Consider the following 27,886-nt stretch of genomic DNA (forward strand, 5'->3'; position numbering starts at 1 on the left):
CGCCAACATCTTATGTACAAAGGTAGCAGTTCAGCAGAGAGTTACAAGAGTCTAAGAGCTACAGGTAAGGTCACAGATTGCCCCTCGCCGCTATGCTTTACCTGCCTGCTGTGTTCGCAGATCTGCTTCTATAATAATCATATATTTTCTGATGAAAATTGACTGTCATGAATGCACTTTCAAAAACGAGTGGTATTCTTCATAGAATTAAAATGAGTTATATTCCTTATAATATACTGTAGAATTTACAGAAGATACAGGACAGGTCAGACTGTACAGGTTCACCTGTAGTTGCACTGTCTCAATATGTAAATTATTATACCTTACTCTTATGCCTGTGGTCCTGTGCCATGACATGAATTAGGAGTCATGGAGAAGCTGCTGTAAATATCAAATAAAGTCTCTTTGTTCAGGGTTATTGCAGTTTCATGAGGAAGATTAGTCTCTCTGATGCCAGTTTCTTAAGCCCATTTCCTGTTATACCTGCTGTGATGAAAGGGCCATTGTCACAGGGATGGGGCTCACCATCCCAAGCAGGTGGCCAGATTATAGTACCCATTTCTTACTTGAACCCCGTTAGTTTATCTATTTGAACTATTCTCAGACTTTGGGAATAATTATTGAATTATTGTATAAAGTTACTGTATTAATTTACTTCCTTACCAGCAGTTGTGAGGTTACTACACTTGTTCATAGTTCTGACTTTATGTATGATTATTTGGTGAGAGTCAAAATGCAGGGGTAATACGTGTCATACAGCTATTGTCTTTCGTAAAATGTAAACAATCGACTTTAGCTGACATGTGATGTATGTAATACAGTTTATTCAGTATCGTCAGGTAAACCTGTCCGGGCACATTTTTTCATTGGGATCTGTGACGCAGCATAACAGAGAAACGATTCCTTTACTGTAATCCTTTGGCGTCAGTTGTTCGTCTCCACCTCTTTGTCACAGCTAACCTGTAAAGCTGTTCTGGAGTTAAGAGAGGCCAGACACAGATGTCATGGCAAACAATGTAAGTTATACTGTACATCTGTATGTGTGGGTGTGTATGTACTACTTGAATGTACTATTTGCCTCTTCTTTTGTGTGTGATTACAGATGTTTAGAGTGATTGAGTGTTGGGCGTTTATGTTAGCGATTGTACACATGCCAGAGTTATTTTTGTACACAAGTTATTAAAGTGTGAAGGATGATATTTTGATCCATTGTTTGCATTTTGTATTCTGCACCATAGGAGGATGCATTGCGGGCCATGCAGAACTGTTTCCACAGTCAGTTTAGTGTGGATGAGGCTGAGTACGAGGACATTGAGGAAAACAGGTGTGTTTCTATTGAACTGTTTTACGTGTGAGTTTGTGTATGAAGCCTTCGTCTACATGTTTTGGTTATTGCAAACATGATGAGATAAGGGGAACATTCATGTCCTTTCTGCTTTTGTGGGTGTCTAATATCTCAGGAGAACATCTGTTGATGAAGACAGTATCTATCTTGGCTGCACACTGTCACGATCAGTCAACCCTGATGACTCTGATTTTCACCACTCTCCTGTTATCAAGATGGGCTGGCTGCACAAGACCCCGCCTCAGGGGTAAGATAGAGGCGGGTGTGTGCGTGTGTGCCTTGTACATGCATGCGTGCATTTGTGTGTTGGTTCATGCATGTGTGTGTGTATGCATGAGAGTGTAAGTAATCTCTGTTTTATCTGCAGGACCCTTGTTTTCCAGAAGCGTTGGGTGATGTTGGATGCACAGTATCTTCGATACTTTCAAAATGAGAAGGTCCAGACGTCTTCCATAGAGCCACACATAGGTTCACAGATCACACTGTCTACTGTGTAATACCTTACTTATTATAGCCCCTCCTCTTCTTCCTCGTCCTCTCTCTTTTCCTCAGGGGGTCTACTCAAAGCGGATCATAGCCATACTGTCTGTCACTGAAGTGCTTAATGTTGGAGGGCAGAAGTTTGAGGTGGTGACAAGGAACAGGACATTCTTGTTCCGTGCTGAGAACAACAGTAGGTGTTCAGCCTTAAATAACAATGGTCACAATGAGGAAATATGAGTACTTTGTGGGCGTTATTGATGTAAAGTCTACACCAGTTGTATTCGATGCATGTGATAAATACAATTTGATTTGATGTGTGTGTGTGTGTGTTTTCAGCCGTCAGGGAGGAATGGGTGTCAGTACTGAAAGAGACTATTCAGCAGCGTTGTAACAGCATGGAGATGTCCCTTATGAACTTCAGTGATACGAGTGGACAGCGTGCTAGCAGAGTCTCACTCATTAGTAAGCAAGGATACCTGGAGATGAGTGGACTGCGCTCCAAGCTCTATGTAGTCATCTGTGCCAACAGTGTCTTCCTCTATAGGAACGCTGAGGTGTGTATCCATGGTGCATGTGTGCATGCATTTGTTCTGAAATATATTTTTTGTAACGTGCATGAAAGTCCTTTATGTATTCTTAAAGGTGACAGGCAAAGGTCTCCATATAAATCCTAACACTTAATAATAATGCTAATTTAGGCTTAATTAAATTAGCCTCAACAACATTTTTGTTTATCACTACATTTTGGCTGTCATTTGTACTTTTTGATGAAGATGTCATTTTCTGTCTGTACAATTCAAGGATGACATAGCTACAGATATGGCTTTTATGAGTAATTTTCTGGATCAGAAATTAAACAAGTTATACTGTGAGGAGACACTTGTATATTTGGGGAATAAACATTGATATCAATAATGATTACTCATGCAGATAAGGATATAGATGATCTAGCTATAGCCAGTCAGTGAATTCCCAATTTATGTGATGAGGCTGCCATTCAAACAGCTAAGACTAGCTACATTTTTGAGTTGATAATTTAAAAAAAAAATTTAACTGTGATGTTCATGTCATCAGGAGCACAGCCAGGGTGTTGGCATCACCTCCATTGAGATGAATTTGAGTACTGTGAAGGGCACAGACAAACGGTCCTTCAACCTCACCACCTTCTACAGGACATTCAGGTGAGTGAAACTGACCTATGACCCTTTAATGACATCCCACAGTGAAACCCCTGTGACCTCTGTTCTGTGTGGTTAGTTTTGTGGCCGAGTCGGAGCAGCAGCGGGAGCAGTGGGTTGAGGCCCTGCAGGCCTGTGTCAGTCACTCTCTGTCCAGCAACGCGGTGGCCCAGAAGATCTGGTCGGAGGAGGCCAACCAGCGCTGTGCAGATTGTGGCGCCCCCCACCCAGACTGGGCCTCTGTCAACCTGTGTGTGGTCCTCTGCAAATGCTGTGCAGGTACAGAACCATTTCCAGAGGTCAGTCCAGCCTCGGAAACTAATGGATCAAGACTCAAGAGCTTTGATTAGATGCTATAATGATCATATTCAAATATGTCAGGTTAACAAAAATGGTATCACATTGGTATGTTAGATAACAGTGCCTGGTAGAGGATATTGAAATCTAACTCTTTAATCCATTTCTCTGTGGTTTAGGGGTGCACAGGGGTCTGGGTCAGAGTGTGTCCAAAGTCCGCAGTCTGAAGATGGATGAAAAGGTGTGGACTGAAAATCAGGTAGGTACAGTTTCATATTTGTATTCTATTATATTATTACATGGATTAGTAACATTGCATTCTCACCACCCATATGACTGGTTTCCTCTGTTTATGTTCCTCACACTATGCTTTCTATCTTATTTGTATAATTGTATTAAATGTTGTCTTTGAAAATTAGATCTTGTCATTGTTCACCCTGTTAATAAAAGGACTAGTCTTTCAGGTCAAGGTTCTAATGTCACTCCCTGTTCACCAGCGGTTCCTGTTGCTAGGTAACGACAAAGTAAACCTTTTCTGGGCAGCTAACATTCCACCAAGTGAGATGCTCTGTCCATCAAGTGACAGTGAGGAGCGCCAGCGCTTTGTTACTGCCAAGTACTGCCAGGGGAAATACCGCCGCTACCATGCACTGTTTGGCCAACAGGAAGCCCTCAACAAAGTGAGGCACTCAGATTTTCTCTAATTTGCTCTCTCTCCATCTGTTGCTCTCAAAAGTTCAGACTTGTCTTCTCTGCTCCCTGATTCTCTCTCTACCTCCCCCTCTATCTCTCACTCTCTCTCTCTGGCTTCCTCCTCTCTCTCCCCTCTCTGTCCTTCTCCCTATCTCTCAGGCTCTGTGCAACATCATTCAGACAGGTGATGTATTGGAGACTCTGTCGCTGGTGTTCTGTGGAGCAGATGTGAACTGTTATACAGGTGATCCAGAGCTGCCCAGCCCTGTTTCCATTGCCCAGCACTATGGACAGACACTTCAGGTGGAGTTCCTCACTCACAACCACAACACAGGTAGGAGCAATGAAACCAGCCTCATTCATCAAATTCTCTGTAATCCATGCCTGCAATGTTACATCAATCATATACTTGTGTTGAACACAAATGTATGGGTTGTATGTCATTGTTCATTAGAGGTGACATCATCAGTATTATATGTTTTTTCTCTCTCCAGAGCTCCCAGGGTCAAGGGCTGGAGATCACACAATCTTAGAGGCTGCTCTCCCCATCTCACACACTGGTTATCTGTTCAAGACTGCCTCCTCAACACGAGCAGTTACAGAGCGCAAATCTAAAGGAGGTGGGTCATTCTTGAAATTCTGTTTGTAAACTACATTTTTTGTGAATTGTTTGGACATGCTTTAGATCTGAATTTCAGATGAACTAGTGAGCAACTTGCAAATTTCGAACTTGATATTCCTTTTTGGTAAGTGACATTGTTTTAATGTAAATTCAGTTACCGTAAGCTAATTGTAGCATTTTGGAACATGTAGATTTTAGTCGTCGCTGGTGCTCTTTGAACCAAGGTAACTTCAGCTACTATGAGAGTGAGAAGAGCTCCAGCCAGAGTGGACAGATGAAGATGAGGGATGTCCTTTGTCTGGTGGTCAATCCCCAAGGGAAACATGGGTAAGACAACACAATAGTGTTTTAATCCAAAACAGTGTGAGCTTCAGAAGAATGTTTATATTTGTACAGTATATATTCTATTTGTGTTTCCTGCTGAGTCAGTTATGGTCATTCCTTTGAGCTGTACCATGACTCTGGGAGAGTCTACCTGTTTGGAGAGGATTCCCCTGACACGGTGAGGGAGTGGATCAAGGCCATTGGCAAGGTAACCACACCTCTTTAAAACTAGATTTCAATTAGTATTATGATAGATTGGTAAATGGTAGTTTTATGTATAGCTACTGTATAGCTATACAGTTATGTATATCTCCTGCCTTGTCTTGTTGTGTGTCAGGCCCTGGTCCCCCCTGTAGCAGAGGACCTGGTGGGCTGGTCCTTTGAGCGGGTGGGCCGGCTGCGCTACACTGCGGGCCAGAGCTTCCATTGTCCTTGCCTGGGCTGGTTCTCCCTGGGGGGCTCCAGACTGCTCTTCCTCCTCCACGGAGAAGACCACGCGGATAACATCGACCTGCGAAAACTACAGGAGCTCTGTGAGTCACACCTGAACCTGGCACAGTGGGGCATACGGTGCATTCAGAAAGTATTCAGACTCCTTGACTTTTTCCACATTTTGTTACGTTACAGCCTTATTCTAAAATGGATTGAATAGTTTTTTCCCCTCATCAATCTACACACAATACCCCATAATGACAAAGCAAAAACTGGTTTTTAGACATTTTTGCTAATTTATAAAAAATTTAACTGAAATGTCACATTTATGTACAGTACCAGTCAAAAGTTTGGACACACCGAATCATTCCAGGGTTTTACTTTAATTTTACTATTTTCTACATTGAAAAATACATCAAAAGACATCAAAACTATGAAATAACACATATGGAATCATGTAGTAACCAAAAAAAGTGTTAAACAAATCAAAATATATTTTATATTTGAGATTTTTCAAAGTAGCCACCCTTTGACTGGATGACAGCTTTGCACACTCTTGGCATTCTCTCAACCAGTTTCATGAGGTAGTCACCTGGAATACATTTCAGTTAACAGGTGTGCCTTGTTAAAAGTTAATTTGTGGAATTTCTTTCCTTCCTAATGCATTTGAGCCCATCAGTTGTGTTGTGACAAGGTACAGGTGGTATAAAGAAGATAGCCCTATTTGGTAAAAGACCAAGTCCATATTATGGCAAGAACAGCTCAAGTAAGCAAAGAGAAACGACAATCCATCATTACTTAAAAGACATTAAGGTCAGTCAATACGGAAAATGTCAAGAACTTTGAACTTTTAAAGTTTCTTCAAGTGCAGTCACAAAAACCATGAAGCGCTATGCTCAAATCAAATCAAATGTTATTTGTCACATACACATAGTTAGCAGATGTTAATGTGAGTGTAGCGAAATGCTTGTGCTTCTAGTTCCGACAATGCAGTAATAACCAATGAGTAATCTAACCTATCAATTTCACAACAACTACCTTATACACACAAGTATAAAGGAATGAAGAATATGTACATAAAAATATATGAATGAGTGATGGTACAGAATGGCATAGGCAAGATGCAGTAGATGGTATCGAGTACAGTATATACATATGAGATGAGTAATGTAGGGTATGTAAACATTATATGAAGTGGCATTGTTTAAAGTGGCTAGTGATACATTTTTCCATAAATCTTTACATTGTTAAAGTGGCTGGAGTTGAGTCAGAATGTTGGCAGCAGCCACACAATGTTAGTGGTGGCTGTTTAACAGTCTGATGGCCTTGAGATAGAAGCTGTTTTTCAGTCTCTTGGTCCCTGCTTTGATGCACCTGTACTGACCTCGCCTTCTGGATGATAGCGGGGTGAACAGGCAGTGGCTCGGGTGGTTGTTGTCCTTGATGATCTTTATGGCCTTCTTGTGACATCGGGTGGTGTAGGTGTCCTAGAGGGCAGGTCGTTTGAAATTGGCTCTCATGAGGCCTGCCATAGGAAAGGAAGACCCAGAGTTACCTCTGCTGCAGAGAATACGTTCATTAGAGTTACCAGTCTCAGAAATTGCAGCCCAAATAAATGCTTCACAGAGTTCAACAGACATATCTCAACATCAACTGTTCAGAGGAGACTGCGTGAATTAGGCCTTCATGGTCGAATTGCTGCAAAGAAAGCACTACTAAAGGACACCAATGAGGAGAAAGGCTTTCTGGGGCCAAGAAACATGAGCAATGGACAATAGACTGGTGGAAATCTGTCCTTTGGTCTGATGAGTCCAAACTTGAGATTTTTGTTTCCAACCACCGTGTCTTTGTGAGACGCGGAGTAGGTGAATAGATGTTCTCAGCATGTGTGGTTCCCACTGTAAAGCATGGAGAAGGAGGTGTGGGGTGCATTGCTGGTGACACTGTCAGTGATATATTTAGAATTCAAGGCACACTTAACCAGCATAGCTACCACAGCATTCTGCAGCAATGCGCCATCCCATCTGGTTTACACTTAGTGGGACTATCATGTCTTTTTCAAGATTACAACACACCTCCAAGCTGTGTAAGGGCTATTTGACCAAGAAGGAGAGTGATGGAGTGCTGCATCAGATGACCTGGCCTCCACAATCACCCGACCTCAACCCAATTGAGATGGTTTGGGATGAGTTGGACCGCAGAGTGAAGGAAAAGCAGCCAACAAGTGCTCAGCATATGTGGGAACTCTTTCAAGACTGTTGGAAAAGCATTCCAGGTGAAGCTGGTTAAGAGAATGCCAAGAGTGTGCAAAAGTCATCAAGGCAAAGGGTGGCTACTTTGAAGAATCTAAAAATAAAAACAATGGGTGGGTTGACACTTTTTTGGGTTACTGCGTGATTCCATATGTGTTATTTCATAGTTTTGATGTCTTCACTATTCGTTTACAATGTAGAAAAAAGTGAAAATAAAGAAAAACCCCTGAGTGAGTAGGTGTGAGTAGGTGTGTCCAAACATTTGACTGGTACTGTAAGTATTCAGACCCTTTACTCAGTACTTTGCTGAAGCACCTTTGGCAGCGATTACAGCCTCGAGTCTTCTTGGTTATCACGCTACAAGCTTGGCACACCTGTATTTGGTGAGTTTCTCCCATTCTTCTTTGCAGATCCTCTCAAGCTCTGTCAGGTTGAATGGGGATCATCGGTGCACAGCTATTTTCAGATCTCTCCAGAGATGTTTGATCAGGTTCAAGTCCGGGCTCTGGCGCAGTCATTCAAGGACATTCCGAGAAGTCACTCCTGCGTTGTCTTGGCTGTGTGCTGAGGGTCGTTGTCCTGTTGAAAGGTGAACCTTTGCCCCAGCCTGAGGTACTGAGCGCTCTGGAGCAGGTTTTCATCAAGGATCTCGCTGTACTTTGCTCCATTCATCTTTCCCGCGATTCTGACTAGTGTCCCAGTCCCTACCTCTGAAAAACATCCCCACAGCATGATGCTTCCACCACCATACTTCACTGTAGGGATGGTCAAGGCTTCTTCCAGACGTGACACTTGGCATTCAGGCCAAATCATTTAATCTTGGTATCATCAGACCAGAGAATGTTGTTTCTCATGGTCTGAGAGTGTTTAGGTGCCTTTTGGCAAACTCCAAGCGGGCTGTCATGTGCCTTTTACTGAGGGGTGGCTTCTGTCTGGCCACTCTATCATAAAGGCCTGATTGATGGAGTGCTGCAGAGACGGTTGTCCTTCTGGAAGGTTCTCCCATCTCCACAGAGGAACTCTGGACTCTGTCAGAGTGACCATTGATTTCTTGGTCACCTCCCTGACCAAGGCCCTTCTTCCCCGATTGCTCAGTTTGGTCTGGGCGGCCAGCTCTAGGAAGAGTCTTGGTGGTTCCAAACTTGGGGACCTTCAAAGCTGCAGAAATGTTTTGGTACCCTTCCACAGATCTGTGCCTTGACACAATCCTGTCTCGGAGCTCTACGGACAATTCCTTCGACCTCATTGCTTGTTTTTTTCTCTGAGATGCACTGTCAACTGTGTGACCTTATATAGACAGATGTGTACCTTTCCAAATCATATCCAATCGATTTAATTTACCACAGGTGGACATTTATCAAGTTGTAGAAACATTTCAAGGATGATCAATGGAAACCGAATGCATCTGAGCTCCATTTTTAAAAATAAATGAGCTGAAAAATAAACAAAAAATAACGATTTTCGCTTTGTCATTATGGGTTATTGTGTGTAGAGAGAAAAACATTTAGAATAAGGCTGTAACGTAAGAAAATATGGAATATATTATATATAATATATATATATAATATATAATATATATATATATATATGGAATAAAATATGGAAAAAGTCAAAGGGTCTGAATATTTTCCCTAACTGTAGGTTAAGGAAGTACTGTAGAGGGAGAAGTGTTTTTATTTAGGTGGACCAAGAATGTTAGTGACATATAAATAACTTTTTAATAGAACTACTTTTGTTGACAATTGATGTAGACAGTGTGTGATGTAATGTGATGTGCTGTCCCAGCCGTGGAGCAAGAAGCTGCTGCTGTGGTGCTGGTGGACAGAGGCAGGAGGCTGCGTTTGGAGGGGGACAGGAGGCCTGACTTCCAGGGCTGGCTGAGTGGCATCCAGCAGGGCTTAGGGAGAGGAGACGGCCCCCTGGACCAGCAGCAGCTTACTGAGACAGAAGTCCCTGTCATTGTGGACTGCTGCATTAGCTATATCACACAGCATGGTAAGTGGACCTAGCATGGCATCGGTTGGGACAGATACCTAACAAATTATGTGCTCTTACCAGCTCCATTATTTGATTCTATCAGTGTCTTTGTAAGCCTGTGTTAATGATATAGTGGTTATGTGTTTGTTTATGGGGGTTTTTCCTCCCCCTTTCTAGGTTTGAAGTCAGAGGGCATCTATCGGAGGTCTGGTGTGAACTCTAAGATCGCCGCCCTGCTGTTCTCTCTCCGCCATGACCCCCGTCAGGTTCGTCTGAGTGAAGGGGAGCGCCAGGTGGATAATGTGGCCAACGTCCTGAAGAGGTTCCTCAGGGAAGTGGGAGAGGGGGTTTTCAATGGCCATCAGGCCTCTCTGCCATGGCTCCATACCACTAGTGAGTCTGGCCTACCCTCATTCTAATACTGGTGGACCACAATGACCACACCACTGCTTTTCACTGCTCGTCTTGGTAGTCGTATCATTGGTAGCCCTATGACAAGGAGTTTTGTGCTGTAATGTGTAGGTGTTTTTCTTTTTGTTCACCAGCTGTCAGTGAGAGAAGAGAGAGAGTGTCCCAGTACAAGGCCCTCCTCCACAGCCTCCCCCTAGTCAACAGAGCCACTCTGGGGGCTGTCATCAACCACCTCTACTGGTTAGCCTCAACTCGCCACCTCTGTCCGCCTGTCCTCTTCTCTTTTCTTCCCTTCATTCTTGTTTGTCTCTTTTCCACTGAACCTGATGAGAATATGAGTTTACATATGGGACAGTTGTGTTTTATTGACCTGTATGTAGAATTTTTATTGTTTATATATAGATAATTGACTACTTTGTCTTTGAAAGTTCAAGACATGCATCGCTGTTGAGAAATCTCTTGTACAAATCTGTCGATTCTGTTCCCAAAGCGTCCAGTGCTTTGCAGATGAGAATCAGATGAACATGCACAACCTGGCCATTGTGTTTGGTCCCACGCTCTTCCAGACGGACGGCACTGATAACAGCGCAGGACAGGTGGTAGAGGAGCTCATCCAGAACTACCAGGATATCTTCAATGTGAGTGGGTCTGTCTCACACTGATGACATCACTGATTTATAGAAGATAAATGGAGGGAAATGTACTGTGTTGTTACAAGAAGCAAAATTAAATGTTCTGTTCAATTGGATGGATGTGTCTGTCTGTGTGGCAGGTGAATGCCGAGCAGCTTCAGAAGCAGCTGGACATGATCTCTCATGTCATCAAAGCACAAGAAGAACACACCGAGGAGGTGAGCATATACCTATGGCATGATGACATTTTCAGAACCCCTTGCAGCAGTTTCCCACCCAACTGAAATGATTAAATCCTTCTATGACCTGTCTATCTCTTACTATTTGCTGGATTGAGGATGGCTGTTGGCCTGATGTGTCTCTCTTCATTCTGTTCTGTAGGGGACCCCCTCACCTCTCACCATCTGTGGGGTTTACCTGGAGAGGAAGGAGGAGGGCTCTGAGCTGCTGGTTCAGGTCAGCTCCATGTGCACTCTCACCTTTCACCTTAGAATCCAAATGCGACAGTATGGGGTGTTCTTCTGCAATGCTTTGTGCCCAGATGATCATATAAGTTCCCTTGCTTGCTCCTAACGCTAACCCTGCCCGCTCCTAACCCTACACGCTCCTAACGCTAACCCTGCCTGTTCTTCTCCCTCAGATCTCCCAGGCAGTGAGTGCTGAGGAGCTAGTGTGTGAGGTCCTGAGACGCGGGAACATCCCTACACAACAGGAGGAGTATTGGAGCTGCTTCCTGGTCAACGACAACCAGGAGATGGGTAATGGTTTAGAACACCTCAGTTAAAGTTGCCAAGTCCCTTTTTAAATGTATAAGCTGAAGTAGGACAGCTGTTGTTAATGAAGTGTGATATCTTTATATTGACGATGAACGCTAATGCTCAACTGCAAACTAGTGGTAAAATGCGATATGTCTTCTCTGATTCCCCCAACAGAGCGTCCATTGCACTACCAGGAACGAGCGCTGGCCATCTATTTCTCTCTGGGTAAAGACTGCCACCTGGTGGTCAAGAGGAACTGCTACATGGATGCCATGTTAATCTACATAGGTAAATGCATGATTACCGGTGTATATATTATTATTCCAGCCCAGTCAAGAGCACTTTTGAATAAATTACATATTGTAGATACTTTCTGTAAAGAATAGTATTGACAACAGAAAAGGAATCCGAAGGGAGGGAAGGGGGAAGGCAACATGTTCATTAATGATATGGTTGAAAATCAGCACAGTGAAGTGAATTAGAGTTGGATGTCCCCTCTCACAGCTGGCATGGTAGACGTGTCCAGAAACAGCATGATTAAGTTCAGGGATGAGAAGGGTCAAAGGGGGAAGAGAACCTTCAGCAGACGCCTCTGTGTACTCGATGGCACCTCTCTCAGGCTCTACAAAGAAGTAAAGGTAATAGAGGAAGTAAGGAGGATGTGTTGGCCTATTCTGTGACTGTATGAAGTACCTACAGTATGTGGCAGTATAGCTACAATTGTCCATCTTTACTCTTTACTAGAGTACTCAGCCTGAGAGGGAATGTCAAGTCCATGCTCTGAAAGTCTACTATGGCATCAAGAAGAGGCTACAGCCACCATCATGGTGAGAGTCAACCAGCAACCCTCCAATGACTACTAGTCTATTTTCTTAGCCATTTGGCTATTTGTTGTTCCATATCAGCTGTCCATATCATGTAGGTTTCCTCCTCTTCTAGCTGGGGGATGACTGTAGTGTGTGAGCAGGCAGAACGAGACAAACAGCAGTGGTGGGTATCTTTAGTAGCAACTAAAGATAGGTAAAACCTAGTGACTAGTGCACTGAGGATCATGGTAAAGGTATAGCCTCTCTATCTCTCACCCCCTCCGTCTTCCCTCTCGCAATCTTCTTAGGTACCTGTGCTGTGAATCAAAGAACGAATTGATCGAGTGGCTGGCCACTTTTATGAACCTCCAGGTAGTGTCCTTTTGTGTGCACTACAACATTCTACTTTCCTCAGCTCTTTATTTGATTTCTTTTTTTCATTTTCTTTTTTCATATAGCACAATAGTGACCTGTGGCCTGCAGCTTCCAGGCCAGATTCCTGATCTGAGGCAGAAGGGGAAATAACCTAAACCTGGTTTTCCATCCCAGAAGTATCTTCCAGATACTTTTTCGCATCTTCAATTCTTCTCAAAACAATTTTTAAACAAGTTTTTATTTTAAGTTAATAACCACAAAGTATGTCTTTCTCTGTTATAATGGTTGATTTGACCCTATTTATAACCCACAGCTACAGTATAGCGCTCACCCACACCCATTATACCCAGCAAGAGCAGAGACAGTTTCATTCTACAGTATAGCCCTCACCCACACCCATTATACTCAGCAAGAGCAGCGACAGTTTCATTCTACAGTATATTGAAATGAAAACATACAGGCCTGAGGGTAATAGTAGGGGAGGCAGTATAGAACTACACTACAACAACAAACTCAAACAAAAATATTAGAGGCACGTGAGAAAAATAATCTAAACGCCATGTTGACTTTGAAGTTCCCTTTGATTGGGACATAATGACAAGGTTGGAGAGCTGCAGTCGTAAAGCCCTCTAAGTTTAGACACAGAGCATTCTGTTCATGTTACTATGGTAACAGTGGTGGTCAGTAATGATTGGAGAGCAGGATTTAACCCTGTCATTACTCAAGACCACAGCTTGTTGCATTACAGTGATGTGCACTTTATATCACTTTCATTCATTGACTAATCCTTTAACAGTACCTTAACATAAAAATGAATCTGAGGGAAGGCTAGCTAGACACCGCCCTTAGAGCAGCCAGATCAGGGAAAGAAGACTGATCTTGTTGCTGTTGTCCAGTGCCTGGCTGGTCGATCCCCAAGAGGTTTCTCTTTCTCTAGGCTGATTATGAATTGTTATCTGAATAACTTATTGTGATTAAGCAATGTTGATATCATTGTATGTCATTCAACATTTAAACTGTGTCTTTTGAATACAATGTGTATAGTTTTTATATTTCTTAAAATCCTGATCCTACCATTCCTTTGATGTCTGAAGTCAGGATGCTTTGGCACTTTACATCCTGTTTGACTTGTTTGGTTGATTTTTCTATTGTGTTATTGACTGTACGTTTGTTTATGTGTAACTCTGTGTTGTTGTTTTTGTCGCACTGCTTTATCTTGACCAGGTTGCAGTTGTAAATGAGAAATTGTTCTCAACTGGCCTACCTGGTTAAATAAAAGGTGAAATAATAAAATAAAATAAAAAGCCAAAGCATTGACAATTTAATATATCCAGTCCTACTGTAGAAGATGCTCAGAAATAAAAGGGCTGTCAGATAGTTTTTGAGGATTTCTCCTTCAGAGCTGTATCATCATAGAAACACAAAATTAGATTATTGGCACACCCTAGATCTCTGTTGGCAAATTGTTTGTGTTAGCCTTTGATATGTCTATGTGTGGAAATATGGCTCTCCTAAAACACTGTACTAGGTAGTCATTATATTATTATTCTCTTAGGTTATATTGTAATGTTAATGTACCTTAAAGGGTTTAAGACTGGGTCTCTGGCATGTTGCTACAGCACATTTAAACCCCCCCGCCCCCCAACCACCACCATTCTCAATCGCCCATAAAGTTTTATTGGTGCTCTTGTGGGGCTAAGTGCCTCTCGCTCAATAAAAAGGCTTTCTAATATCCTTTTATTTTTCAGCTGTATGTCATTAGATGTGAGGCTGTGTGGGTAATGGCTTTACATTAGGAACTCAGGGCTGGTGAAGTGGCTCAGTCACCCCTGGTAACAACCATGCACTCCCATTCACCCCCAGTTCTTACATCACCACCCCCATTAAGCTTCAACGTTACCATAACCTGCTCATACTTGACACACAAATGCTACGTTCATTATGGAATCTTAGATTTTAGAGCAACTTTTCTCACTTCCCCATCCTGCAGACATTTAGATCTTGCTGACTGGTCTATCATTTAATTACCTGACATTGATTTAAAAATGTCTCTATGTTTAATGGAAGTGGAAGCCCTGCATGCCAATTGCTGGTACAAAATGTTTTAGAATAACTTTTTCAGTGGTCCATCATGGAGCTAGATTAGAAACCAAAGAAGGAATAGATCTCTCTGGTAGTGTTCTGGTGTCATGAATCTTTAAAGGCTTTCTGAAGGACAAAATAAGAGTGAGGTGTTTATCTAATGGCATGCTAACCATTTCCGTTACAATACTGACGTATTCCACTCAGTTTCCACTCATAACAAAGTACTGTCCAGAATAGAGAGACAGTTAAATGTAATACCGGTAGATGAAGAAAAACATTTATCAAATGTTTTCTCAGCTTTTATAATAATTTGTATTGCTTGTATAAATCTCATGTTTGGTCATGTCAATAAATTGCTTACTGCTCAAGTGAATATTTGTATTAACTCTCTGCTAGTCAGCTCTCATTCAGGGGTAGTTGGTTTATTTTTATCATGCACATCATTTCCACTAAACCATTTAGAGATATGGGCCTTTCTAAAAACAATGGGGCTAATGTGTGACATTGAGATAAACATTTCAAAATGGTTTGAAACAAAAATAAAAATGTTCATGCAGTTCCACATGTGTACCCAGAGGAATAAATGTGAATATATGCAAATTGGCCTCACCTATACAACACATACAGTGACTTGCGAAAGTAATCACCCCCTTGGCATTTTTCCTATTTTGTTGCCTTACAACCTCGATTTTGGGGGGGTTTGTATCATTTGATTTACACAACATGCCTACCACTTTGAAGATGCAAAATATTTTTTCTTGTGTAACGAACAAGAAATAAGACAAAAAAAAAACAGAAAACTTGAGCATGCATAACTATCCACCCCCCAATGGCAATACTTTGTAGAGCCACCTTTTACAGCAATTATAGCTGCAAGTCTCTTGGGGTATGTCTATAAGCTTGGCACATCTAGCCACTGGGATGTTTGCCCATTCTTCAAGGCAAAACTGCTACAGCTCCTTCAAGTTGGATGGGTTCCGCTGGTGTACAGCAATCTTTAAATCATACCACAGATTCTCAATTGGATTGAGGTTTGGGCTTTGACTAGGCCATTCCAAGACATTTAAATGTTTCCCCTTAAGCCACTCGAGTGTTGCTTTAGCAGTATGCTTTGGGTCATTGTCCTACTGGAAGGTGATCTCTGTCCCAGTCTCAAATCTCTGGAAGACAGTAATAGGTTTACCTCAAGAATTTCCCTGTATTTAGCGCCATCCATTATTCCTTCAATTCTGACCAGTTTCCCAGTCCCTGCCAATGAAAAACATCCCCACAGCATGATGCTGCCACCACCATGCTTCACTGTGGGGATGGTATTCTCGGGGTGATGAGAAGTGTTAGGTTTGCGCCAGACAGTGTTTTTCTTGATGGCCAAAAAGCTAAATTCTTTCTCATCTGACCAGAGTGCCTTCTTCCATATGTTTGGGGAGTCTCCCACATGCCTTTTTCTTTAAGCAGAGGCTTTTTTTCTGGCCACTCTTCCATAAATCCCAGCTCTGTGGAGTGATTTATTTGCCTGTCATCAAGGCAAAGGGTGGCTACTTTGAAGAATCTCAAATATAAAATACATTTTGATTTGTTTAACACTTTTTTGGTTACTACATGATTCCATATGTGTTACAGGGTTCAAGTTCAATGTCTAATTTAACTAATGAATGCTTAATATACTGTATGAAATAAATACTTACACTGCCATAAATGCAATGACAAAAATAGTTGGTTTTATCGCTGCCTCCAGCTCAGCCTTGGGGCGGCGATATTCTCCAGCCTGTGCCCAGGGTCCTTCTCCGTCCAGAATCTCCTCCCAAGTCCAGGAGTCCTGCGATCGCTGCTGCTGCCCGTTACCACGCTGCTTGGTCCTTTGTTGGTGGGTGCTTCTGTAACGGCTGTCTTCCTCCTCCTCTGATGAGGAGGAGTAGTAAGGATCGGAGGACCAAGGTGCAGTGTGGTAAGTATTCATTATGCCTTTTAATGAAAACGAAACTCGAACAAAACAGCAAAACTAACGATAAACGAGAATGAAACGAAACAGTCCTGTCTGGTGACATACACAAAGACAGAAAATAAGCACCCACGAAACACAGGTGAAAAAAGGCTACCTAAGTATGATTCTCAATCAGAGACAACTAACGACACCTGCCTCTGATTGAGAATCATACCAGGCCAAACGAAAAAGAAAAAAAACATAGAAAAACGAACATAGATAACCCACCCAACTCACGCCCTGACCATACTAAAACAAAGAAATAACAAAAGAACTAAGGTCAGAACGTGACATTATGTCACACGATTTTGGACAAATCTGCCAAGACACCAACCATGATAAAGGGTTAAACAGGTTTTAAATCAACTTGGGAATTTCATTGAATATAGCTATGATCCCCCCTTATGTCTTAATGTAATGACATGAAAAAAATTGTCAGATTGTTATCAATTACTTATCAACAGCTGTAACAAGTTGTCTAGTGTAGGAAATCGTCACTGATAATCTAGTTTATAGAAAGACCCATATACTGTAATTCAGTTTTTATGCTTGATGGAAGATTGAGTTTATTTTATTCAGAGCTAATAGAATCACACGAGCCTATAACGTTTTATTTGTCTTATTATTATTGTCACGACTTTGGTCGAAGTCGGCCCCTCTCCTTGTTCGGGCGGTGTTCGGCAGTCGACGTCACCGGCCTTCTAGCCATCGCTGATCCATTTTTTATTTTCCATTTGTTTTGTTTCATTTTTCCACACACCTGGTTCTCATTGTCCCTCATTATGTGTTGTGTATTTAACCCTCTGTTTCCCCTATGTCTCTGTGTGGTATTGTTTATCTGTGTTGATGTATGCGCACGTTAGTCTGGTTGCGCTGGGTTATGTGTACCCGTTTTGTATTTCGTGTTCATTGTGCTGTGTGCTTTTGGTTCGCCTGAATAAAAGGCTCCATGTGCTACCAAATAGCTACCTGCTCTCCTGCGCCTGACTTCCTTGCAGCCACTTACGCATACCTGACAATTATACCCCCTTTTTCTCACAATTTCAATTATGATCTTGTCTCATCACTGCAACTTCCAAAAGGGCTCGGCGAAGGTTGAGACAAGAGTGCTCCGAAACATTACCAAACCATGCTCCTTAATAACTTCTTGGCTGAAATCCCATTAACGGGGTCGATATGACAACAGCCAGTGAAAGTGCAGGGTTTGGCGGGTACTTTTAATTATGCACTATGAAAGTGCATAATTAAAATTCCTCAAACATACAAGTATTATACACCATTTTAAAGATAAACTTGTTGTTAATCCCACCACAGTTTCCGATTTTTCAAAAAGGCTTTACGACAAAAGCATACCATGCAATTATGTTAGGTCAGCACCTAGTCACAGAAAAACACAGCCATTTTTCCAGCCAAAGAGAGGAGTCACAAAAAGCAGAAATAGAGATAAAATGAATCACTAACCTTTGATGATCTTCATCAGATGGCACTCATAGGACTTCATGTTACACAATACATGTATGTTTTGTTCGATAAAGTTCATATTTATATCCAAAAATCTCAGTTTACATAGGCGCATTATGTTGAGTAATGTTTTGCTTCCAAAACATCCAGTGATTTTGCAGAGAGCCACATTAATTTACAGAAATACTCATAATAAACATTGATAAAATATACAAGGGTTATGCATGGAATTATAGATAAACTTCTCCTTAACGCAACCGCTGTGTCAGATTTCAAAAAAGCTTTATGGAAAAAGCACACCATGCAATAATCTGAGTACAGCGCTCAGAGACCAAAACAAGCCATACAGATACCCGCCATGTTGTGGAGTCAACAGAAGTCAGAAATAGCATTATAAATATTCACTTACCTTTGATGATCTTCATCAGAATGCACTCCCAGGAATCCCAGTTCCACAATAAATGTTTGTTTTGTTCGATAAAGTCCATAATTTATGTCCAAATACCTCCTTTTTGTTTGCAAGTTTAGTTCACAAATCCGAATTCACACAGCGCAGGCACTTAGTTCAGACGACAGTTCTATTACAGTTCGTAGAAACATGTCAAACAATGTATAGAATCAATCTTTAGGATGTTTTTTATCATAAATCTTCAATAATATTCCAACCGGACAATTCCTTTGTCTTTAGAAAGGAAAAGGAACGCAGCTAACTCTCACGGGCGCACGCCTGACTGAGCTCATGGCATTCTGCCAGACACCTGATTGAAACAGCTCTTATTCTTTCCCCCTTCACAGTAGAAGCCTGAAACAAGGTTCTAAAGACTGTTGATATCTAGTGTAAGCCTTAGGAAGTGCAATCGGACCAAATTCTACACTGTATATTGGATAGGCAAAGACTTGAAAACCTACAAACCTCATATTTCCCACTTCCTGGTTGGATTTTTTCTCAGGTTTTTGCCTACCATATGAGTTCTGTTATACTCACATACATCATTCAAACAGTTTTAGAAACTTCAGATTGTTTTCTATCCAAATCTACTAATAATATGCATATCTTAGCTTCTGGGCCTGAGTAGCAGGCAGTTTACTCTGGGCACCTTATTCATCCAAGCTACTCAATACTGCCCCCGAGCCATAAGAACATTTAACACCTGCCCACTTAACCCGAAAGCCAGCTGGACTAATGTGTCAGAGGAAAAACTGTTCAACTGACGTCAGCCTGCATCCACCCGGCCCACCACAAGGAGTCGCTTGAGCTCAATGAGCTACATAAAGCCACCCTGGCTAAACTCTCCCCTAACCGGACGACGCTGGGCCAATTGTGGACCGCCCTATAGGACTCCTGGTCATGGCCGGTTGTGACACAGCATGGGATCGAACACAGGTCTGTAGTGACGCCTCAAGCACTGCAATACAGTGCCTTAGACCGCTGCGCCACTCGGGAGTCCTTTCTTTGTCTTATTTTCTGTGTCTCATTTCAAAGTTATGCCACATGCTGGTGGATTTATGGTTCTTTTCTTTGCTGTGCTTTTCACTAGGTAACTCAAAATCTTTTCAATAAGTCTTGACAGGGGACAGGCCCGTTATGATATCAGGGTCTTTGTTATTTGCCCTCATTATCATATAAAGGACATTGTGTTGCATACTATTCCCCCGATGTTCTAGCTTTTGCCTATCATTAACCAAACCTTTAATCTAGAAAGTCATGTGATGCTACCACCTCTTGACTGTTTTGTTGCTAACATGACTCAGAGTCAAATGGATCTTGTGTCAATAGAGATGCCTCATCATGGGACCAAACATCATCATTGATGTCACATTGATGTAACAATCATCCTCCTGGATTATTAAATTCTTTATTAAAACTTAGTTAATACCTTCATTTAATTAAATTTAAAACCAACCAGTTATCATAGGCTACCTACAGTACACTACAGACCAACCTGATAGTGCTATTCTAACCTAATAGACTTGTGTGTGTGATAGAATGTTGCTCCATGAAGCCTTCTGTTGCAGGAGCTTGCACAAAGGCAACCCCCACTGAGCCAGCAAGCCGCTCTGAAACAATATCTCTCTCACTCACCGGCATTTAAAGATCAATATCACTGTGTGTGTGTGTGTGTGTGTGTGTGTGTGAGTGAGAGAGCGAGCGAGCGAAAGAGAGGGGGGAGAGAGAGATACTTCTGAAGGTATTTCCCCTTTGCCCCTCTGTCTGTTTTTGGAACCCTGCAGTTGTTCTGGAGCAGGTGGGGATGACATTGAGGATATTCACAGACATTCACACAAACATGCAGTTTCCATACAAGTGTGCACATACGGATTGCCTAAACCACACACACACACAACATAATAACCCCACTCACAGTATTATTATGACAGACAAGGGGGGCGGGGCTGAGTGGAGAGAATGTTGGAGGGGAGGAGATTTGAAGAGAGTCTTGAGAGAGAGACAGAGAGAGGGGTAGACCGAGAGAGAAACCTGGAGCATGCACAGAAATGTGTAGGCTTGTTTATGTACTGAGACTGTCTCCACTTACTCTGACAACCAGAGTTGTAGATGAAGAGAGCCAAAGAGACTGATAGAAAGATATTATTAGTGGCTGAAGGACAGAGACATAGAAAACGAGATAAAGAAAGAGAGACAGAGAGATAGGAGGAAGTAATAGAAACACAGGCATTATGCTGCGGTGGGTTCTTATTGCCCTGTTTCGCTTCTTCAGGGGAGCAGGACGGCAGGTGTTCCCGCCAGTGGAGGAGAGAGCGGCGTACTCAAACTCCGTACAGGTAAGACTTTGCTCTCCTTATCAGCCCTCTTCCAGCACCAGGACATACAGTACTAACCAGTGTCCCAGCCTCACACCGTCTGTCTCCTGCCACCAGTATCTGTAGTCCACAAACTTAAGGACTGGCTTATGACAGTCTCTGTGAGATATGATCAGTCACCATAGTGACAGCTGTCAGTCAACAGCAGTGTGCGGGTTTCTTCTTTTTTATAATGTTTCAACTAAAATCCGTTGCATGCTGTAGTGAGTAAATCTATGTGAGAGAGAGATGATTCTCACCAGCTCAGAGTTGGAAGTGTTTATAATTTCCATGCTCAGCTGATTGGTAGAGGCATCTGGTATGTCTGTGCTGTTTAGATTTGTCAAATGCAGGTGGACGTTCCGATTTGACCAAATGGTTCATGTTTTACTGGTGGCAATGTGGAGTGTTTGTGTATCTATGTCTTAGTCTGTGTGTTAGAGGGACGTTAGCCACCTGTTAGACCCCCCCTAAAATTCTACACATTTTGCCATCGGGTAAAGATAACAATTTGCAGTTTTATAGCTAATCTCATGCTATTCTACATATTTTGCGATTATTCTAAAAGAGTTGTGCATTTTTAAGCTAATTTCCTGCAATTCTACACATATTGCCATGGGGCAGAGAGGAACACGTGCAGTTTTATAGTTAATCCCATGCTATTCTACACATGTTGTAATGAGGCAGAGATAATTGAGCATTTCTAAAGATATTTTCCTGCTATTCTACACATGTTGCCATGATGCTGAGAGAACATTTTACAGTGTTACAGCAATTGTTATTATATTCTTACGTCTGTTCGGAGAGGGGGCCTACCATAGAAGTCCAATTCAAATACTAGAGGGGCCATGTCATAAACCCTCAAAGTTCCAGAATGGGGTGAAAATGGCAGCCATATTGGTCAGGGAGAAATCCAACCCAGTCTAATTGGAATAAATGGCAGTAGAGGCATAATCCAGATTTGATTTATGCAGGAAAGTAAAACAAAGACCATAAATGTTCACATTTTTGTATTCTTGGAAAGCTGAGAGTTATTATATGATGCAATATCAGTACTTATCTAAGTCCTATCATCTACTGATTCCAGCCAGTGTATGGCTGTGGATTGACTGCATTGTTTTAATGGAATGTTGTCATAATGGCAGTTAATTTGAAAACTTAATGGAATCATTCCTATAAAACTGGCTGGCTACCTAGCTAACAAACATACAGTGCAGATAAATTCTTCAAATTCATTATTTTACACAATATCTTATCACAGCACTGGCAAACCATGGTTGAACAACTCCCTGACCAAAATGGCTGACCTTAATCCCATCATAAGAAGTTTCATGGCCATTCTAGTATTCTAATTCCTAATTCTATGGGGGCGACCTTCAGAGGGCCCCCAACCCCAAATGTACAGAACCAATCAAAAGTTTGGACACACCTAATCATTCCAGGGGTTTTCTTTATGTTCTACATTGTAGAATAATAGTGAAAACATCAAAACTATGAAATAGCACATATGGAATCATGCAGTAACCAAAAAAGTGTTAAACAAATCAAAATATATTTTGTATTTGAGATTCTTTAAAGTAGCCACCCTTTGCCTTGATGACAGCTTTGCACACTCTTGGAGTGTGCTAAGTCTTGAAGGAGTTCCCACATATGCTGAGCACTTGTTGGCTGCTTTTCCTTCACTCTGTGGTCCGACTCATCCCAAACCATCTCAATTGGGTTGAGGTCGGGTGATTGTGGAGGCCAGGTCATCTGATGCAAAACCATCATTCTCCTTCTTGGTCAAATAAATAGCCCTTACACAGCCTGGAGGTGTGTTTTTGGTTATTGTCCTGTTGAAAAACAAATGACTCCCACTAAGCGCGAACCAGATGGGATGGCGTATCACTGCAGAATGTAGCGGTAGCCATGCTGGTTAAGTGTGCCTTGAATTCTAAATAAATTACTGACAGTGTTACCAGCAAAGCACCCCAACACCATCACACCTCCTCCTCCATGAATCACATGCGGAGAACATCCGTTCACCTACTCCGCGTCTCACAAAACACGGCAGTTGGAAACAAAAATCAGACCACCAGTCTAATGTCCATTGCTCGTGTTTCTTGGCACAAGCAAGTCTCTTCTTCTTATTGGTGTCCTTTAGTAGTGGTTTCTTTGCAGCAATTTGACCATGAAGGCCTGATTCACACAGTCTCCTCTGAACAGTTGATGTCGAGATGTGTCTGTTACTTGAATTCTGTGAAGCATTTATTTGGGCTGCAATCTGAAGTGCAGTTAACTCTAATGAATTTATCCTCTGCAGCAGAGGTAACTCTGAGTCTTCCTTTCCTGTGGCGGTTCTCATGAGAGACAGTTTCATTATAGCGCTTCATGGTTTTTGCAACTGCACTTGAAGAAACTTCCAAGTTCTTGAAACTTTCCGTATTGACTGACCTTCATGTCTTAAAGTAATAATGGGCTGTCAATTCTCTTTGCTTATTTGAGCTGATCTTGCCATAATATGGACTTGGTCTTTTACCAAATAGGGGTAACTTCGGTATACCACCCCTTCCTTGTCACAAGACAACTGATTGGCTCAAATGCATTAAGAAGGAAAGAAATTCCACAAATTGCCTTTTAACATCGCACACCTGTTAATTGAAATGCATTCCAGGTAACTACATCATGAAGCTGGTTAAGAGAATGCCAAGAGTGTGCAAAGCTATTATTGTATGTAGTTATTGTGTTTGTAGTTATTGTAACATTCATTTGAAGTTAACAGTGTAACATTGTGAAGTGTAAATATTGCATATGACTTCCTTCGGCCCTCTGATGCTATTTTAGTTTTAGGAGAATTCACAAGGAACTCTCGTCAGACCCTCATACACAGGCTTCAGAGCTGCAGGAGAACATATCAGATCCAGCTCTTTTACAGCCACAGAATAATATTTTAGTGAACTTTCAGTGTTGGTAATGTTTTTCGTAATTTATTTCAGCTTTTTAAAACTTGTTTAATGTCATCCTTCTCTCTTTCTGGTACATTTAGTGTAGAAGCTGCCCCTCTTCCATATTGACTGTCTGCATCATTAGCCTGGTCCTTATTGCTGTGCTGAGGAAACTTGTTTGGCTAGTGGGCGTTCATAGCTGTCAGATAAGAAAGCAGCTTTGGCTCAGTGTTTGTGTGTGTCTGCATGGGCGATTGTGTTTATTTTAGCTTTATTCATAGTGAACAGTGGCTGGTTGAAATGCAGCAGTCAGTGTGATGGAGGATATTATTAGTTTTACAAGCAGTGATAGTCAGACAGTGATAGTATCCTCAGTCCCTGGGGTCCCACCAGGCAAGGTGAATTAACCAGGAAAGGTTAATTATCCATGACTGGCTGACAGGCTGTTATTATGATTCTCCCTACAGGGTAGAGCTCATTGTCTAGGGAAGGACAGTTTGTTTAGCACAGAAGCAAGGATATTAGCATGAGGGCCACTTACACATGACATTTCTATTTGTGATTGAACTGAGTATCAAACCCTGAGAGCAAACATGTACTTACTCATGAAAGGGCTTACTGTACATTGATTCTGTTTTGAAGTATCCCAGTAAGTCAACAGAGCAATGGATTCATCTGTTCTCAGCCTCATTTCTAGCCTCGCAAGCCTCCCGATCTCGCAAGCTTACATGAATGTTCACTGCACAGTCTTGTAATTACAAGGCTACCTCATTTGGGCAATTATAATCATAACCTTTCCACCCCACCCTTGTATTACAATCTCTTCACTGGTCTGTTTTCTTGTTTTGGGAGTGTACACTTAAAATAGAAAGACTCACAACACCATCATTGTGTAGTAAAACCATAAAGAGTAGTGCACCTATGGTGAGATCTGCTGTTTTAATGTAAACCTAATGTAAATGTTATGATACACTGAATGTATATAAAAATAGACTGGAAGTACTCTGAAACACCCAAATTGGTTCTTTAATCTGAATAATTGTGTTCTTAAGTGAGTGTTGGGAAAACACTTTTGGTGTTTCAGTGCATTTAAAAGGCAACATTAAAACATTAAGAATACGTTTTGGCAGACTGTCTCCCATACAATCAAATGGTTTCAAATTGTAAATGGTTTATAGCATAAATATTGATTGAGGATTTCATTAAATATTTTGATTAACATTTTAAAGAAGACACTGGGAATTGAATAATTTTTCCAGGGTAGACTTTGGCACTAATTATAGGCTACCGTTGCCAGGCCCATTGTGAGATTATAAATAATGTTACAATCAAAATGTTTAGGGTTATGTAGGTTATAGCAGAGGTCACATGTGTATAGTGGGCCTTCATTAATGGCATTCATGTAAGAAGGTAGTTGTGAAACTGGGTCTCCAACTTGTCAAAACACTGCCTAAGTGCACTCAGCCAATCTTCAAGACTAAACTGGTGTGCTAAACCACCCTTGTTACACTGAGCACTGGAGCCCGTTCCAGACTTGAGTTGAGTAGACATAACATGGACTCAAGTCATGTTAAATCACCTTATCTCAAGTCTGAATAGGGCCTATAGAGAATAGATTTTTGTGAAATTCCACCTTTATTATGGAGTGAAAGTTGGACAGGGGAGGCAAGAAATGTAACCCCTGAATGCTGGGGCAGTAAGATGGCAAATGTATTTGAAATGTTACCCACAACCAGACAGCCTCATACCATATGAGGAACTTGGTCCCCCATATCAGAATACAAATGTTTAGATTAAAGGAAAAATGTAAACTCCAACCATTGTGCTGCCATGCTGTTCAGAATTCAACACACTATCATAGCTTATTGTGAAAGACACAAATTACTTATTTGAAATTCATGACAGGCAGGCACACTGTCACACCCTGACCACAGAGAGCCTTTGTTTTTCTATGTTGGTGTTTGGTATGATTCCCAATTAGAGGCAGCTGGCTATTGTTGTCTCTAATTGGGGTTCATATTTAAGTAGCATTTTTTCCACCTGTGTTTATGGGATATTGTTTTGAGTTAGTGCACGTAGCACCTCTGTAGTCACGGTTCGTTGTTTGTTTGGTTCTTTCTTTGTTGTTTTGTGCCTTTTCAAATAAATCTTATGTGGAAACCATATCGCGCTGCAGTTTGGTCTGATAATTATTCCAGCGAACGTGACAGAATTAACATAATGAGAATCAGAGGGTTAAATAGGGAAATGATAATAACGTAATGGGAACCAGGTGTGTACAATAAAGACATAACAAATGGAAAAAAGAAACGTGGATCGGTGGCAGCTAGAAATCCGGTGACGACGACCACCGAACGCCGCCCGAACAAGGAGAGGCACCAACTTCGGCGAAAGTTGTGACACACACAAAACAGTCCATTGTGTATTACACAATTTTCTTTCTTCAAAACGTATTTGTGTACATTACACAAATTCCAATTAGTTGTGGCTAACATTAGCTAAGCTTGCTAGGTGGCTAACATTAGCTAGGCTAAGGGTTAAGATTAGGGTTAGGGGTGAAAGTTAGGTTTAGGGTTAAAGTTAGGGTTAGGTAACATGCTACAGTAGCTAAGTAGTTAAAGGGTTACGGTTAGGGTTAGGAGTTAGAGTTATGGTTAAGGTTAGGTGTTAGGTTAAATGGTTAAGGTTAGGGAAAAGGGTTAGCTAACATGCTAAGTAGTTGCAAAGTAGATTTTTTAAAAGTAGTTGTAAAATTGCTAAAGCTGCCCATGATGAGATTCGAACACCCAACCTTTGGGTTGCTAGACATTCACGTTAGGCTCTCGACCAACCTCCCTCCTATCTGAAGTAACCTACTATCTGTGATTGAAATGCACTGTATACAAAATCTTATACTGCACACTCTATATAAAATTGTGTACAGCACACAAAATATGTTTTTTTCTTTGTGTACCTGTCACAAATGTCCAATTAGCTATTTGTGTCTATTTCAAAATAATCTGTGATACTGGGTTGTCAGAATTCCCCCAGTCTGAGGCATGGAGGTGAAGAAAGGGCATTCGTGGCAGCTGTGCCCTCTAGCAAACTCTACGGATGAGTAAAAAACAGGCACGTTTGTGGATGCCTCCCTTGTATTCGGGTCCTTCATGAACTCAGACAGGTGAGAGCACACCAAATGCTCACAGGAAAAGGTGAAGCGAGACGTTTTACTCTGCCCAAAATCTGTCCATGAAAATTAGCCCACGAAGTGAGGAATTTTTGTATGGTGGTCAATGAGAGAGTGTTTTGGTCCATTTTTGGGGGGAATTGCTAACTTGCTACGTGAAGCTTATTTGATCGAAGATAAGTTTTGTAATGGTTAGGTTGTTACAAATGCACTGATATAAGAGGACGCATGTAGCATTTCGTCAACTTACCCCAAAACAACTTTATATCGGAATTGTGCTTGTTGTCATAGATAGAGGACTCATCATTGCTATAACCCGTTTTAGCATGGACATTGTCATTCAGGGCTTCCACCGTTTTAAAGTAGTCAACTGGGTGGGGATTCCTATGAGTTGGGAGCAATCAGCCAATGATTGGTGTAGCGGCCAGGTGTAGCGGCCTTGTGAGAGGCTGGTCTTGCAACCTGTCATTATATGCCTGAGAATCGCTGGAGCTGGGCAGAGGGGGCAGGTTGGGTCCTCGCCATACCATTGATGTAGGTTTTTTGGTGATGGAAGCACATCATAAACAGCTCTTATGATGAAGCTGATGTTGCTTGCCTCCATTTGCCAAAGCTCACTCCAGTTGATCTTTCTCCTCTCCAGGCCTTCCCACCGCGTCCAATGCCCTTGTTTAGCAAGAGAGACAGCCTTTGCACTTCTTGCAGTCTCCTCCTGTCTGCGCACCTCCTCGACCACCAGCTTCCTGCGTTCAGATGTTGTTGCCTTATGGAACGTTGGTTTGCTTGCTGCCAGGCCAAAGCCTCCTCTTCCATGCTGGATATTCCCCACAATGTCTTTGTGTCTCAGGGCTGATGTTGCTTGCTGCACAGCCTTGGATGATG

The 27,886-nt window shown here is 41.8% G+C and overlaps 2 protein-coding genes across 2 annotated transcripts in view; both read left to right on the plus strand.

Moving 5' to 3' along the window:
- Positions 1-760: 760 nt before the first annotated feature.
- LOC129868530 (arf-GAP with Rho-GAP domain, ANK repeat and PH domain-containing protein 1-like) lies at positions 761-15,043 on the plus strand. Its single transcript, XM_055942614.1, has 28 exons — positions 761-1,016; positions 1,239-1,324; positions 1,461-1,592; positions 1,713-1,782; positions 1,898-2,018; positions 2,165-2,382; positions 2,903-3,009; positions 3,086-3,285; positions 3,483-3,562; positions 3,801-3,983; positions 4,156-4,330; positions 4,491-4,616; positions 4,810-4,945; positions 5,048-5,150; positions 5,280-5,475; positions 9,412-9,621; positions 9,781-9,996; positions 10,149-10,254; positions 10,505-10,652; positions 10,787-10,864; positions 11,028-11,102; positions 11,287-11,404; positions 11,579-11,692; positions 11,909-12,042; positions 12,149-12,231; positions 12,344-12,394; positions 12,519-12,582; positions 12,669-15,043. The coding sequence occupies exons 1-28, from the start codon at positions 1,005-1,007 to the stop codon at positions 12,711-12,713; spliced, it is 3,387 nt and encodes a 1,128-aa protein (XP_055798589.1). The 5' UTR covers positions 761-1,004; the 3' UTR covers positions 12,714-15,043.
- A 5,537-nt stretch (positions 15,044-20,580) lies between these two features.
- Positions 20,581-27,886, plus strand: part of LOC129868531 (cGMP-dependent 3',5'-cyclic phosphodiesterase-like) — a 40,662-nt gene continuing 33,356 nt past the window's right edge. The window contains exon 1 of the mRNA XM_055942615.1: positions 20,581-20,896. Within this exon, the coding sequence (XP_055798590.1) occupies positions 20,792-20,896 (105 nt within the window). The 5' untranslated portion in view covers positions 20,581-20,791. The remainder of the gene's footprint in view (positions 20,897-27,886) is intronic.

This window comes from Salvelinus fontinalis, chromosome 13 (assembly GCF_029448725.1).
Source record: "Salvelinus fontinalis isolate EN_2023a chromosome 13, ASM2944872v1, whole genome shotgun sequence".
Taxonomy (NCBI): Eukaryota; Metazoa; Chordata; class Actinopteri; order Salmoniformes; family Salmonidae; genus Salvelinus; species Salvelinus fontinalis.

Coding starts and splice junctions, on each gene's coding strand:
- LOC129868530 (XM_055942614.1), top strand. Junction 1,783..1,897: donor GATACTTTCAAAATGAGAAG/GTCCAGACGTCT, acceptor TCTTTTCCTCAG/GGGGTCTACTCAAAGCGGAT. Junction 4,331..4,490: donor CACTCACAACCACAACACAG/GTAGGAGCAATG, acceptor TTCTCTCTCCAG/AGCTCCCAGGGTCAAGGGCT.